Source organism: Triticum urartu, chromosome 4A (genome assembly GCF_056163025.1).
Source record: "Triticum urartu cultivar PI428250 chromosome 4A, HENAU_Tu73, whole genome shotgun sequence".
NCBI lineage: Eukaryota > Viridiplantae > Streptophyta > Magnoliopsida > Poales > Poaceae > Triticum > Triticum urartu.
Window position 1 is genome coordinate 505,091,804 of NC_141876.1, and position 16,603 is coordinate 505,108,406.

The 16,603-nt window shown below is 50.1% G+C and overlaps 1 protein-coding gene and 1 pseudogene across 1 annotated transcript; one reads left to right on the forward strand and one right to left on the reverse strand.

The window, feature by feature from the left end:
• The first annotated feature begins 5,223 nt into the window (after positions 1–5,223).
• Positions 5,224–9,485, forward strand: LOC125554039 (protein NRT1/ PTR FAMILY 8.3). Its single transcript, XM_048717664.2, has 6 exons — positions 5,224–5,344; positions 6,000–6,109; positions 6,782–6,881; positions 7,158–7,375; positions 7,525–8,081; positions 8,510–9,485. Exons 2-6 carry the CDS (start codon positions 6,041–6,043, stop codon positions 9,330–9,332), a joined length of 1,767 nt encoding a protein of 588 aa, XP_048573621.2. The 5' UTR covers positions 5,224–5,344; positions 6,000–6,040; the 3' UTR covers positions 9,333–9,485.
• A 3,673-nt stretch (positions 9,486–13,158) lies between these two features.
• On the reverse strand, positions 13,159–15,867 carry LOC147976330 (uncharacterized; annotated as a pseudogene).
• Positions 15,868–16,603: the final 736 nt, after the last annotated feature.

A 16,603-nucleotide genomic window follows, 5' to 3' on the forward strand; every position in this document is an offset into this window, starting at 1 on the left:
AGCGTCGGCGCCGGCCCGGCCCCGGCGAACGCTGTGTTTCAGAGCGCCGTCATGTCGGGCAGTGCCGGCGCGGGGGGGGGGGGGGGGTGCGGCCGCCTGTGCAGCCGCGGCCTGGCGCGCCTCCTCCTCGGCCTCGCGCTGCTACTCCTCGAGGTCGCGCTCGAGCATCTCGAGGTACTCGCCGTCGCGGCGTTCCTCGGCCACCCTGATCTTGCGCCAGTGCTCGAGGTACGCCTGCTCCTGCGCCGGCGTCGCTCCCATCCAGATCGACGGCGCGCTGCCCTAGGCATCGTCGTCGCCGTCCTCGGGGTCAGTGAGGTCGATGAGCGTCGGCGCCGGCCCGGCCCAGGCGAACGCCATGTTTCAGAGCGCCGTCATGTCGGGCAGTGCCGGCGCAGGCAGTGCCGGCACGGGAGGGTGTGCGGCCGCCTGTGCAGCCGCGGCCTGGCGCGCCTCCTCCTCGGCCTCGCGCTGCTCCTTCTCGAGGTCGCGCTCGAGCATCACGAGGTACTCACCGTCGCGGCGCTCCTCGACCACCCTGATCTTGCGCCAGTGCTCGAGGTACGTCTGCTCCTGCGCCGGCGTCGCTCCCATCCAGACCGGCGGCGCGCGTACCCACTCGCGCACTACTCCCTTCCAGGAGTAGCACTCGATGGGGGACGGCTCCCGCTCCGGCTCCGGCTTGATGGGGGACGGCGGGGCCACCGGCGGCACCACGTTGTCGCCCGCCGCGGAGAGGGCAAGGGCCTGCGCCATTGCCGCCTTGTACCGAGCCTCCTCTTCCGCCCCCGCCCTGCGCCGCTCGTCCTCCTCACTCTCCCGATAGACGGTCGCAAGGGCCGCCTGGTAGGCTCCTTCGCCGTCTGGTCCTCCTCGCGGACGACGAGCGTCGGTGGCGGCGACCTCCGGTCGACCTCGCGCACGCCCCGTCGCCTCGCCTCCTCGTGCTTGAAGGTGAACCACCTCGTTCAGTTGGGCGAGTCGGTTGCGTAGGCGGGGTCGCGGCGCTGCTCCGGCGTCAGCAGCGCCCGCGGGCGCCGCACCTCCTCCGCGTGAGCCCGAGCTGATCGCGGCGCCGCCGGCACTGGGATCCTATCCGGATCCAGATGCCAGTCGTGCGGCAACATCACGTCGGGATACGACAGAGGATGGCGGTGCTGCCAGTGCCACTCCGCCCATTGCACTGGCACGTTCACGCGCTGCCTCTGTCGGCGAGGCGCCGGCGCCGGCGGGAGGAACTCTGAGGGGAAAGGGGTGGCGGTGGCCTTGCCCTTGGCCTTGCTGCCGGTGGTGTCGGAGAAGAGGCCCATCTCGCTGTGGTTGTGGTGGTTAGGGTTTGCCGGCGACGAGGGGGCAAAGGTTGGCAGATGTGGACGGCGAGTTTGGATGAGGACGGTCCCGCCGCACGGTCGGCTTAAAAAAGAACGAGCGCCGTCGCTGACGTGTGGGCCCGTGGTCATAAATTAAGCTGACCGCATGGGCAACGGGTAATTGAACGGCCGCCATGTGGGGACGCAGCGGATAGCGAATGGGCGTGCGAAGCGTCAGTTCGGCGTCCGCGCCGACGCATTTGAGGCGTAAATTTGGGCCGCAATTGCGTCGGCGCGGACGCGACGCGGACGTGATTTGGGTTTGGGTCGGCACGTTGGGCCGCCATTTTTGTCCGCGCCGATCCAAACGGATACAGGCAGACGAAATGAGTCGGCCCTTTGAAGTTGCTCTTACACTGTGGGAATTGGCTATATAACAGTATATTAAATCTGCACGGTTTTGAGTCTATTACAATGAGATTTAGTTATATTAATAATATGAAAACAATGATGAAAAATGCCACATTCCATGGTTGATGACATGAAAATTTACCCACGCATTTAGGGCAACTCCAACTCTGTGTATCAAACCGCTCTAAATATGTGGACCGTGATGCTCAGATTATTGTTCCATCCAACGACGGGCCTAAAATATCCGCGGACGTATCCGCATGTCCCAAATCCAACAAACCAGTTGCAAAGCTGAGGAAGTTTGTAGGCATTCGGACCACCGCCGCATAGACCTCTCACACACCCGGCCTACCAAAAAAAACCACATGGATCCATGTTTTCCGCACTCTGTCTCTCCTCCCTTCTATGTCTCCACTCCCTTCCAGCCCGCCACCGTCGTTGTGACACTCCGGCTGCCCGCTCAGGCCTTGACGAACCTCCACCGCTAGACCAGGGCGACATGCTCGCTCTGTCAATGCCATTCCACCCTTGCAGATGTCGTCCGTGGTGCATACCACGCCGGACAATTGTTCAACCAAATGCCATAGCCACTTTTTGAATTTTCCTTACTCTGAGGCAAACAACATGGATTCAGACACAATCGAGGTACTTCTACAAGAACTTCATGGATCTATCCTCATCAGATCAAGACGGATATGAGGATGAAACTGTGATGACGGAGACGGTTCTTGCAGCTTAGCTCGAATGCTGTTAGCCATGAATTAGCTCGGATTTTTTAGGCAAACCACACTATTTTATTAATTTATTCCTAGAGCATGTTTTGCGAGGATATGAGCCTCTGTATTCGCCTCTCTACCCTCAAAGATAAAGAGAGCAAGAGGTAAATTCCCGAGCTGCCACAACGATCTCCCGAATGATGCTTCCATTTCTTCGCCCGTGCCTGATGTGATGTTCTGTACCACCTCCTTGCAATCAGTCGCTATAATTATGTTTTTCAGTGAAAGATCTTTTAGCAAGTGTCAGAGCTTCCTGACACGCCATTGCTTTGGGGACCGACTGATCACCTACACCCGCTCGAATAAGAGCTGCAGCTCCAATATAAAATGCCATCGGCATCCCTGCAAACTGCACTTGATGCACCGGATGCAAGTGTTCCGGACACAACCCCATCTACTTTCAACTTTGTATAACCCGCTGGTAGTGAGATCCAGCGAGCACGACCAACAGTAGTTGTCACTTGAGGAGGGGTTTTGGGGTGTCCTTGATGCCTCCAGGTCACGTAGATAGCTTCGACTAAAATTATGTGTCGCCTGAGGGCTTTGGAAATTTTCCTCGTTATCACCTTACGGCAGGCATGCCAAATTACCCAGAGAATTACTAGAACCGAAACAAAGACATCATGCGACAATGAGTCAGACAGTGAAACGATCCATCATTTCGCATGGGTTCGGTGTTTTGTAGAAGATCAATGAGGTCTGGATCATCTAGTGCCCACACACATCTTTTCATGTTGCATTCCAACAGAGAGTGCCTCCAAGAATTCGGTCTGCCACAAAGTTTGCAATTATTAACCGACGCCATGTTGCGATGCCACACAACGTCGACGGTAGCAGAGATAATCTGGCCATGCATCAAAGGAAAATTTTGATTTTTGCCGACACTTGGATCTTCCACATGGTACACTAAGATCTCAGCGTCTGAAGTTGATGAATTTGCTCTCTCATTTAGCCAAGCTTCCCGTCTCATTTTTGTGTTCACTAGCATGCGGTAAGCAGATTTGACCGAGAAAATACCCTTCTTGTCCAAATTTCAGGCCTAGAAATCAAAGATCGGTCTTGTACATAACGGAATTGACAAGGTTGCTTCCGTATCGAAGGAGATGAAGGTGCTCATGATTTTCTCCCAGTTCCAATAAGCCGTGTGTGGGATCATCAATTCGGAGATGGGCGGTCGTTCGTCAAGTATGTAATATGCCGCATATTAAGATCACGTGGGAGCCAATTGTGGTGCCAAATTTTTGTTGATGTATTGTCATGGATCCTTCGAATCAAGCCTTGCAACAATATATCCCTCAATGATAGATCCCCAAAAGCTTGCAAAAAATCTGTAGAAGGAAAATAGTGAGCCTTGAGAATTCTTTCACTAAGGGACTCGAGATCCTGAAGAATACTACATGTCTGTCATCCTAAGAGAGCCAGGTTAAAAAGCTCAATATCTTTGAATCCTAGACCCATTAGGAATCTAGGTCTAGTCAGGACCTCACAAGAAACCCAAGCCGCCGTCTTTCTTTGCCTTGTCGGCTACCCCACCAAAACTTACGTATTAGAGAATTTATATGTTGGCATAGCCCTCGAGATAATTTGAAGCAAGACATAGAATAAACATGCATTGCTTGAATGACAGACTTAATGAGGACATCTTTCCCTTACGCAGAACGTAACTTCTCCATTCATCCCTTGACCTGGCTCCAAACTATACCCTTCAAATATTTGAAAGACCCATTTTTTGAAGTACCAACACCAGAGGGCATTCCCAAATACTTTTTTGAAAGTGATTCATCAGGGCATCTCCAACGTCGACCCTCAAAAATGCGTGCATCAATCCAGACCCATTATGTCATCCAACGAGGTATCCTATCAATCTGCGAAGTGGTCCGGACATTCGTTTTCCCGCAAACTGGGGGGAGGGGCTTTGTGGGAGTCCGGACCACCGCCACGCAGGACGGCGCCCTTGGCCCACTCAAACCCCCTCTCGGTCCTATTTTCTTCCACTTCGCCCCTACCCCCCTTGCTTTGCATCCGCGCCCTCCTCCTTCGACGCCGTCGTTGTACCTCTCCGGTCGCCACTAAGGTATTGCCGGACGTCCGAAACCACCACCCACGCGCCCGCTCGCCTTGTACCACAACACCTTCCACCCAGGATCCGTCCACAGTAAGGTATGCTCCGCCTCCTTGTCGACACCATTTAGGGCGGACACCACGCCCGACAGGTGTTCAATGGAATGCCATTGAGCTTATTTTCAAACTTCATGTAGTTTTTTAGAGTAAGAAAGATGGCGGGGTACTGAAGGAGGATGAGTTTTTGTGCAATGCATGGTTGGCCGTATCTGCAAACTTCTTAGGCAGGAGCGCAAGGGACGGGGTCTTTTGGTAGCGGGTGCATGGTGCGCGAAATCACTTTATGCCCTACGACATGCACACCATCCATCAACGCAATGTGAGGCCGTTAGCGTATCGATGGTACACCATTCAGAACTCCAACATGAAGTTTTATGCCGCGGTTGATCGATTGGAGGCAATGTGGCCATTGCGCCCGGCAACCATGGAGAAAGTAAGTTTTGTTTCTTCTTGCTATGCTTTTCATTGATTCATTCATTCACTCAATATTGCTTTATACGTTGTGTAGCCTGTAGTGTTGCCATGATGTATCATAGGTCAGACGACACGTCATCCACGCATATACATTGTTGGATGAAGGTCAGGGGCAACAGATATTTCGGGGGAGTGCTGCGTGGCGCGTCTCCTCGCCCCGCGCCCCCTTTGTCCTCTCGCCCCACGCCTCGTCCTGCAGTCGCTCGCGCTCCGGTCTCTCCGCTCAATCCAGTTCGATCTTGCGCCCACGCGGTGAGCAACTCACCAAGCTTGTAGCAGTTCTTCTCCGAGTACGTACTATTTCCATGTGCTTCTTCGTTGATCTGGCAAGGCAAGGCTCTTCCGACTGTGCTGCGTGGTGCAGTGGGGAACTCCACGGCGCTCGCTGCTGCATCTTCTTCCTCGGTTTGGAAGAAATCCGGGCAGCAGCATGCCGTAATTTTCCTTTCGAAGTAGAGAGTAGTTCGTTGGTCGTCTCTCAGCTGACTTGTGACTTGTGAGACCCACCACGATGGGGTTCGAGGGGGGTTGGGTGGCACTGGCACACCTGCCAACACCATAGTACCAATGATAGCCCCTTTTTAAGAGTAAAACAAAAAGAAAAATGAGCTCCATATGTCAAAAGAGAAATGCATGTTTATAGATACCCGGCATAAAAATTAGAGGTATGTACCAGCTGTATGTTTCATCGCCCATATCTTCATGTAGGAGTACATTATAATTATATATGTCCCATGATGTGCAGCACGATTGACTATACTATACTCGATGATTGCGACGTGTGAAGCGGTTGGAACGAGCATCCTCCTCACACGGTTCCATTGCTGTTGGAGCCGCTGGCGATCATTTGTTGCTTACTCTATTTCGGTGCATCATTGTAATCTTCTCCTTCCTCTTGCTTTCTCAGGACATCAAGCTCGTTTCTTCCCCTGCATCTGCAAGAAGAACATGGTCATGGACTCCACGGATCGATTTGACAAGAGCCCTCTGCTGGACGGAGGCAGCTCGTCACAGGAGGTTTGTGCTCTCTCCCTCTCCCTCTCCCTCTCCCTCCCTCTCCCCCGCGTGCGCTTCCCTTGCAAGTGCAAGTGCTTACAACTTACCAGCCTTGCTTGTGCCAATCTTTGTTGTCAGATATGTACTCATTTGTTCACATGAATTGATTCAGCCTCTGTCCATGATAGTTCATAAGCACATGATTATTTTGGTACGGTGTGTGCACGCAGTTTATTCTGCTGACCGCATCAAATGCTGGGAAAATACTGGTTTCAGTCGGTGTCCGAATAAATTTTAGAATTTGGTGCCACGTTGTTGCAAGTCAAAATAAAAGATGAAAACTGTTCTGTTGGAATAAAGTTCCAAAGTTAAATTCAGTGTTATATATTCTTAAGTGGATTTTGGATGTGTTATAGAAACAGTACATGGGGGATAAAATGCAAAAAAAACAGACACATTTTTACCTTTTCTGCTTTTGAAGCAAATCTGTTTTGAGACTAACTACTCCCAATTCGTAATTGTATTAGTAGTTTTTTTTCTCAATTATCAGTCCTCCTTCTGTTCATATTAATTTGTCGGCCATTGCCATTAAATTACTTCAATTCACATTTCTCTATTGCAACATCTTTGCAAAATTAGATGGACGAGATTTTCTTATCATTATGGTTACTGTTGCTTTACTGTGAAATGCAGAGTACCACAGAATATACAGGTGATGGATCTGTTGGCATCAGTGGACATCCTGCTTCCAGAAAACATACAGGGAACTGGAAGGCCTCCTCCTTAACCATAGGTCAGTACAACGCAATGCGCGTGCATAATTCTACTGTGAGAGCATAGAAATGTGATGGTTAGATACTTCTATACATTTTGCCAAAGAACAAATACTTGAACAGCGACACTCATATTTCATACTAAAAGTTTCATATACTGATATACATACATCCAGTCCCAACATACTGTTTGTGAAGATATTTTGCCTCTTCAGATACTGAACCAAACTCTTGTTGAATGTGACACTAGAATTTTACGTGCAAGATCTAATAGAAAGTAAATTACTTTGTTGCAGTCTGTTCATTCTGCTGTTATCTGGCCTATTCTTCAATTGGGAAAAACCTAGTCAGTTATCTCACAAAAGTTCTACATGAAACAAATCTGGATGCTGCAAGACATGTTGCAACTTGGCAAGGTACTAGCTATCTCGCGCCTCTGGTTGGAGCCTTCGTTGCTGATTCATATCTGGGGAAGTACCGGACAGCTTTGATCAGCTGCACCATTTTCATTATGGTAAGCGCTACAAATCACTCATGCCCATTTATGATTCAAAATAATCACAAAGAGTACATGATGCTTGTTTACCTTAACACGTGCATTCAATATCTGAACTCTGTTTTCTTAACTTTTTTGTTTAACTTTTTTTTTGCTCTGTTATTCAGGGTATGATGTTGTTGCTTCTATCAGCAGCACTTCCATTAATCTCAGCCGGTCCTCATGCTTGGACTCTCTCGGTAGATCCTATCTCTTCTCGGTACATTATATTCTTGGTTGGGTTGTACATGGTTGGTTTAGGGTACGGTGCACAGAGCCCTTGCGTCACGTCTTTTGGAGCCGATCAATTTGATGACACCGATGAAGTGGAGAAGACCAGAAAGAGCTCTTTTTTTAGTTGGCACTATTTCTCAATCAATGCCGGTTCATTGATCGCTGGGACTGTTATTGTCTGGGTTCAAGAACATGAAGGCTGGCTCTGGGGTTTTACAATTTCTACACTATTTGTGACTTTAGGTATAAGTGTTTTTTTCCTGGGCTCCATTGTGTATAGATTTCAGAAACCTGGAGGAAGCCCTCTAGCAAGAATATGGCAGGTTGTTGTTGCAGCTTCTCGGAACTTCGATAAAGTTTTGCCATGTGATTCCTCAGCTCTTTATGAGTTTTTGGGGCAAGGTTCGGCAATCGAAGGCAGCCGGAAATTGGAACATACAAGTGGACTTGAGTAATACTCTGCTGAGATTTCAACTCTTAACTTTACAATTTATGCATTCATTTTATTTTGAATTTTCGTTCAAGTAAAGTTGATTATTTTATTTTCTAATAGTAGATATGTAAGATACATTTTAAGTTATATTCAAATCATTGAAAAGGGGAAACAATATTGCACACTTTTGTGAAAATCTATGTTGGTACAAATGGATGTGCTGAAATTCGTAGAAAAAAATTCTCTTCTTTTTCAAGTATTAAGGAAGATTTCTATAATTAGGGAAATAGTACTAATATTTTTCGATAAGGAACCTTCAACAGTCTGATCAAGTAGATTTCTATAATTATTGAATTAGTAATATTTTTCGATAAGGAACCTGAAACAGTCTGATCAAGTAGATTTCTATAATTATTGAATTAGTAATATTTTTCTTCCTCATTCAGGTTCTTTGATAAAGCTGCAATTGTGACACTACCTGACTGTGAATCTCCTGGCCAACTTAATAAGTGGAAGATTTGTACTGTCACTCAGGTAGAGGAGTTAAAGATTCTAATCAGAATGTTCCCAATTTGGTCAGGAATGGTATTGTTTGCTGCAGTTCAGGAACAAATGTTTTCAACATTTGTAGAGCAAGGGATGACAATGGAGAAACACGTCGGCTCTTTCGAAATACCCGCTGCATCCTTTCAATCCATAGATACACTTACTGTCATTATGCTGGTTCCAATTTATGAGAGGGTCCTTGTTCCAGTAATTAGAAAATTCACCGGCAGAGCGAATGGCATTTCGTCGCCGCAGCGAATAGGGATTGGTTTATGTTTCTCCATGTCCTCAATGGTGATAGCAGCATTGGTCGAGAGTAACCGGTTACAGATTGCACAGTCCGAAGGTTTGGTGCACAGCAAGGTGACTGTTCCGATGAGCATCCTGTGGCAAGGACCCCAGTACTTTCTGCTAGGCGTCGCTGAGGTGTTCTCCAACATTGGGCTAACTGAATTTTTCTATAATGAGTCTCCAGACGCCATGAGAAGCTTATGTATTGCATTCTCGCTTCTTAACGTCTCTGCTGGAAATTACCTTAGTTCGTTTATCCTTTCCCTTGTGCCGGTATTCACAGCCAGAGGAGGCAGCCCAGGGTGGATACCTGATAACTTGAATGAAGGGCATTTGGATAGATTCTACCTGATGATGGCTGGGCTGAGTTTGCTGAATATATTGGTCTTTGTATTCTATGCTAGGAGGTACAAATGTAAGAAGGCTTCCTGAGCCTCCTTGACCTTGGCATTGTAATTGGAGACTGTAACTCTCTAGATTTTTCTTTTTCGAAACCGGAGATACTCAATGTGAGACCCACATCTCATTACGAGAAATGGTGCTGTTAAAAGTGCTTTTATCTGGAAAAGAAAGTTAAATACCTAAATTTTCTGGTTACTTCTATATTACATGGCTCCAAGGAGTTACTTGCCAGTGTTTGTTTGGCAGAGAACTACACATATTTTGAGTGGATTTGAGCTTTAGGGATACTACTCCATACTGCATTTGGTTAGGGTATGAGGAAATTGTACTGTAATATCAGCATGTGCACCGGTAAACTATACAGTATAGTTTACCTGCCTCACATGCTTCAGGCGACGGGTTTATCGCGTATTGCATACTCAACCGGACCTTCCGTTGCCTATCTTTCTCATACTTGGTGTTTGTGAAGCAGTGTGCGGGGTAATAATTAAGCTACTGCGTCATCAGTAGCTTAACTGACCCTAACATACTGTTAAGCTGCTTAATTTGTTCATTCAACTGGATCTACAATAAATGTGCGAATTGAGTTTACAGCAAAGGAAATGTCAAGTTCATTCTCATTTCCAACAAGGGCCAAGAGATCCTCACCTGCCATTGAAGCTCACATGTGAAATTGTCGATTCTAACATGGATGTCTCAAACAAGATGCCCTTCTACCACTACAACATGTATGGAGATATAAGCTACTCCCTCCGTTCCAAAATACTTGACTTCCATTTGTCCAAAAATGGATGTACGGTGTACCTATATACTAAAACATGTCTAGATACATATATATTCTGACAAATGGAGGTCATGTATTATGGAACGGAGGGAGTACATGCTGATCCGAAAATCTCCATCGCACGGAGACCCTTTCAGATGTCCTTCATATCCACCTCCAGTTCATCCTCTTGCTTAATGGGTGGTCGTGAAAAAATCTCATTTACAAGACCCAATAGTTCCTTGGCACGTTCCTCTTCATTCTGTGTCCCTCCTTGCTCATCTTTGCTGAATCTTTTCCCACAGTCCTCTACCATCTGCAACAGAGAACAGAACAAATTAGATGAACATCTTAACCTAAAACCCATAATGTTTAGTTTAGTACTCTATCCGTTTCTCCGACGAGTATTTCCGGACGGAGGGAGTACTCAATAATAAACATTCCACCTTTCAGATAACTTAAATCTCTTGGCAATAAATCAAGCACATATGAAGGCACAAAATTTTGAAACATGCACATTGTTATTCAAATATATTTGCTTCACTATTTCAGAAATTAGTCAAAGTTGGCCAATAGAGCAACTTTGGCTAGTGTTCGGTTGAATTGCCAAAAATTGGAGCCCAAACAATCAGCTGCCAATATTTTTAGAGTTGCCAAATATTGGCTCCAAACCAAGCAGGCTCTAAATGCTTATATCAAAAGACAATTCCATTTCAAGATCTAACAAATGGTCCAAAGTATTACTATACTGCGTGTCTTGGTTGGTCTCAGCTAAAGAAGATATCATACTAACGGGCATCTTAATATCAGCAAATAAACATGGCAATACCGCATAAACATCAGCAACTGAGGTTGGCCTCCAATTGAGAACATTTTGCTTGTCAGCAACGGTAAGCTTGAAACCCTCACATCTGTTTGCAAATTCAGTAACTGACTCCCTTGTTTGGTTGCAAGCAGGAGTATTTAGGAGGTACTCGTATACCTGTTTGTCACAGCACTAAACATGAGAGCAGTTTAAGCATAAAAAAAGGACACAGATTGGATCAAGCATCAGAGAAACAAATGAGCACCTTGCACTCTGATGCAGCAACAGCCCCCAAACATCCCATGGGATCTGTTTTTGCACCTCTAATTCGTAAGAAGTCAAGAACTTCGAAGTTGGTGAGATGCCCTGCATTTGCTTTCTCTCTACGGAGCAACAAAGTGCATTGGATATTCAGAACTTCAGATGAGAAATACAGCCGAGCTTTTAAATTATTCAGCATCTAGTCTAGCTAAGTTAGCAAAACAAAATTAGGCTAGGACCAACATGTCAGTCTCAACTGTTAGACTATAAGTATGAGCTCAAATGCAGATTGTATTCATCTCTCACACAGGAGTACAAAGATATATAGCAGTACATCAGAGAGAGAGAGAAGGAGAGAGAATACACACGCACACGCTAGCTAAGCTAACCATCGATCCTAATCTCGTGGAGAGTCAGCAGCGGATAATACCGGCTGTGCTGCATGCATGCGCATGCAGAGGCGGTGGTGCCCGTGGCGCGAGACCAGCGACGCTCCTGTCGCAAGACCAGCTCAAGCTGGTAATCATCAGTCTAACAGCCCCCCGCAGTCTCATCGTGGGCTTGCCGAACGTTGAGACTGGTCCGGAACTGCGCGAATGTAGCAGTGGGAAGACCCTTGGTGAAGATATCCGCGTACTGAGATGATGTAGGGACATGAAGCACTCGGACCTCACCGAGTGAGACCTTGTCACGGACGAAGTGAATGTCAATCTCAATGTGTTTGGTGCGTCGATGCTGCACTGGGTTAGCTGACATGTACACAGCAGAGACATTATCACAATACACAACCGTAGACTTGGCGATAGGCTGGTGGAGCTCCTGCAACAACTGGCGGAGCCAAGCGGTCTCGGCAACGACGTGGGCAACATCCCGATACTCCGCCTCAGCGCTCGGCCTGGAAACAGTAAGCTGTCGCTTCGACGACTAAGATATCAAGTTATCCCCAAGAAAAACGCAAAAACCAGAGGTGGAGCGTCGTGTGTCGGGGCAGCCCGCCCAATCCGCGTCGGAATATGCTAAGAGAGTGGACGGAGAGGATGGATAAATGTGGAGGCCATAGTCCAGGGTGCCTTTAAGATAACGAATGATGCGTTTGACAAGATTATAGTGGGAGGAACGTGGGGCATGCATGAAGAGACATGCCTGCTGAACGGCATAGGACAGGTCGGGACGAGTGATAGTCATGTACTGGAGGGCGCCGGTTAGACTGCGATAGATAGTAGGGTTATCGAGGAGATCACCGTCAGTGATGGAGAGTTTGGCGCCAGAGTCAATGGGAGTGCGGATGGGATGACAATCGGCCATGCCAGCACGCTCTATGATATCCAAGGCATACTGCCGTTGAGAAAGATGGAGCCCTGTGGGTGAGTGAGTCACGGCAATGCCAAGAAAATGAGAGAGTGTACCGAGGTCGGTCATAGAGAATTCGCCACGAAGGAGAGAGATGATGTAGTGAAGGAATGAGGTCGATGAAGCCGTAAGAATGATGTCGTCGACGTAAAGAAGAAGATAGGCGGTGTGGTTTGTGGACTTGTAAATGAAGAGAAAGGTGTCACATTTAGAGGCAACGAACCCGATGGACGCGACGAACGCGGCAAAACGAGTAAACCAGGCGCGCGGAGCCTGCTTAAGGCCGTAAAGAGATTTCTTGAGGAGGCAGACGTGAGAAGGTGCAACGGGGTCTTCGAACCCGAGGGGCTGCTGGCAGTAGACGGTCTCAGCAAGATGACCATGAAGGAAAGCGTTCTTGACATCTAACTGGTGGATGGGCCAGGAGTGAGAGGTAGCGAGGGAGAGAACGACGCAGATAGTGCTGGGTTTGACGACGGGAGAGAAGGTCTCGTCGTAATCAACCCCCTCGGTCTGAGAAAACCCACGGACAACCCAACAGGCTTTATAGCGAGCAAGCGTGCCGTCAGAGTTATACTTGTGCCTAAAAACCCACTTCCCGCTGATGATGGGAACACCGGAGGGGCGAGGGACAAGAGCCCAAGTCTCATTCTGAAGAAGAGCTTGGTACTCATCACTCATGGCGCTGGCCAGTGTGGATCAGCAAGAGCAGCCCGGTAGGTGCGGGGGAGTGCCGAGACACCACGAAAATCAGCAAGGAAGTTGAGGCGGCGTGAGGGTAAGTGAAAGCCGGATTTGGCACGAGTGCGCATGTTATGGGGGTTAGCAGGCGGTGCAACAGCAACGACCCGTGGAGGGAGGGGTCTGGGGTTGGCAGTGCTACCAGAGGAGGAAGACGAGGGGCTACTATCGATCGAGGAAGAGGTCCGGGTGGCGGTGGAATCCGGTGTTGTAGCAACGGATGCGGCGGGTGAGACGGCTGCCGTGGCAGCGTTTTCGCCGGGCGAAACGGCCACCGTGGCAGCGTTATCGCCGGGCGAAACGGCCACCGTGGCAGCGGTTTCGCCGGGCGAGACGGCCGCCGTGGCAGTGCTGTCGCCGAGCGAAGTGGCGGTCGTGGTAGAAGTCCTAACGACGAACGGTGTCATCACAGGAGCGGAGGAGAGGGTTGGGCCGTCGTAGGAGGCCGGGTGGGAAAAGTCCATCGGTGGGGAGGCCGTCGGGGTGCTAAAAAAGGGGAAAACAAACTCATCAAAGACAACGTGCCGGGATGTGTACACTTTGTTGGTGGAGCGGTCGAGGCAGCGATAGCCCTTGTGATCGAGAGGGTAGCCGATGAACACACACGCGACGGAGCGGGCGGCCAGTTTGTGTGGTGTGGTGGCCTCGGTGTTGGGGTAGCATAAGCACCCGAAAACACGCAGGTGAGAATAAGAGGGTGGTGTGTGATGAAGGATTTCGTGAGGCGTGGTGAGGGATACCTTTTTGGTGGGACGAAGGTTGAGAAGGAGGGTGGCAGTGGTGAGAGCATCGGCCCAATAGCGAGGAGGCATGGATGCTTGAAGTAAGAGCGTGCGGACCACATCGTTCGTCGAACGAATGGCACGCTCGGCTTTCCCGTTCTGGGGGGACGTGTAAGGGCAGGAGAAGCGCATCACCGTGCCAAGGGGAAGTAGAAAGTCGCGGTTTTGGGTACTGTCAAACTCACGTCCGTTGTCATATTGGAGAGTACGGATGGTACGACCGAAATGCGTGCGGACATATGCATGAAAGTAACGAAACACGGCAGGGACATCGGATTTCTGTTTGAGAGGAAAAGTCCATCGGTAGCACGAGAAATCATCAATGACTAAGAGATGATATTTGTTGCCAGAAACACTAGACAAAGGGGTAGTCCAAAGATCACAATGGAGTAATTCAAATGGACCAGTGGTGGAACTAAGAAAGGAACTGAAAGGTAAACGAACATGTTTCCAGTCTGGCAAGCATGGCACAAGCGCCCATCAGAGACACTTTTATTGCAATGATCTAAATTTTTATTGTTACGAAAAGTGGCATCGCCGGGGTGACCCAAACGCCGGTGCCAAAGATCTGTAAGGCGTGAGACGGTGGTGACGTAGGCAGTGGGAGCAGGCGGTGGAAAAATGTCATACAGTTCGCCGCTACTGTTGCACCGGAGGACCGCCGCCTTGGTTGCATAATCCTTCACAGAGAGGCCATGGGGATCAAATTCAACGGAACAATTGTTATCAGTAGTTAAACGACGAACATACAATAAATCTTTGATGAGATCAGGTGCAACAAGGACGTTATTGAGATAGAGAGGCCGATGTGGGTTTGGAAGAGTAGCAGAACCAACGTGACTAATGTGCAGAGAACTATTATTACCGACATAAACTGGGGGATAACCTGATACAGGAACGACGGAGGAAAGCTTACGATGATCCGAGGTGATGTGAGCGGAGGCGCCGGAGTCCGCGACCCAGCCGCCGCTCGGAGACTGTAGGGACAGGTTGTGAAGAGCGCCCATCAAGGCGGCGTGGTCGACGCCGTGTGAATCAGAGGCCGCGGCGGGGGCAGGAACTGCTGCTGCGGTGGGGCCGGAAGGTACGCCTGCTGCTGCTGGTGGTGAACGCCGGCATGGGTGTAGGATGCAGATGAGGGCCGCCGTAGGTGTACCCGTACGCCGGCTGGAGCGGCCGCTGAGGGCCGCCGAACGCGGCGTGCGCCTGAGGGCGCGAGCCGAGGAGGCCCGGGAGTGCCCGGGGCGGCGGCGGGAGCGGCATCGGGTAGGCGTACACATGCCCGGTCCAGGGATTGGGGCCGGAGGACGCACCCTGGTACCCCCCGTTGTTGGTGTAGCGCCACCGCTTGTTGGCGCCTTGGTTCGGTGAGGGGGTGCCGGGCTTGCTACCGCCGCCCTGCTGCTTGGTGACATTGCCGGAGGCGCCCTACGGAGATGGAGCAGGGGGACGGCCGTGAGCCGCAAGAGCGGTGTGGGAACCGGCCGGGAAGGCGCTGCCGGAGGTCATCTCGTCGTGGAGAAACATGCCGACGGCCTGCTCGAAGGGCATGGGGTTCGTCGACTTCTCGATGATGGCAGCCGTCATCCCATGGCGATCCCGGTTGACGCCCCGAAGAAGCTGGATCACCAGCTCATCGTCGTCGACGGGCTTGTTGACGTTGCGGAGGGCGTCCGCGACAGACTTGAGCCGGGCACAGAAGACCGGGATGGTGGAGTCGTCCTGCTTCACGGCGTAGAGCTCCGTCTTGAGATGGAACTGCCGGGAGCGCTGGTTGTTGAGGAAGAGCGCTTCCAGCTTGGACCAAAGCTCAAAGGCCGTGGCTTTCCGGTCCTGAACAAACCCGAGAAGTTCAGGACACATGGTGTTGTAGAACCAGGTTTTTACCGCTTTGTTGATGATGGTCCACGTCGGGTCGTGCTGATGATCGGAGAAGTCGGGCGAGACGTGGGCGTTCACATCGAACTGATCGAAGGCCTCTTCCATCAGCCCACGCCAGATGGAGTAGTTCTTCCCCTGCATGTCGAGGACGATGCGGACGCGGTGAAAGATGTTGGCGCCTTCAACGCGCTCGGCATGGAGCTGCGCCGCCGTCTTGAAGTGGGGGAGGGTAGGGGCGGCAAGGAGCGGCAGTGGGGAGGGGGCGACCTGCAGAGGGGAGGTGGCCGGTGGGGGAGGGGGAGGCGAGGAGGAAGCCTGAGGAGTGCCCAGGGCGGCGGCGGCCGCGGCGGCAGAGGTTTCCTCGGCCATGGCGGAAGTGAGAAAGGAGGATCACAAAACTGATACCATGTTAGACTATAAGTATGAGCTCAAATGCAGATTGTATTCATCTCTCACACAGGAGTACAAAGATATATAGCAGTACATCAGAGAGAGAGAGAAGCAGAGAGAATACACACGCACACGCTAGCTAAGCTAACCATCGATCCTAATCTCGTGGAGAGTCAGCGGCGGATAATACCAGCTGTGCTGCATGCATGGCGCATGCAGAGGCGGTGGCGCCCGTGGCGCGAGACTAGCGGCACTCCTGTCGCAAGACCAGCTCAAGCTGGTAATCATCAGTCTAACATCAACAATTTATCTGCACAATTTCCCAATT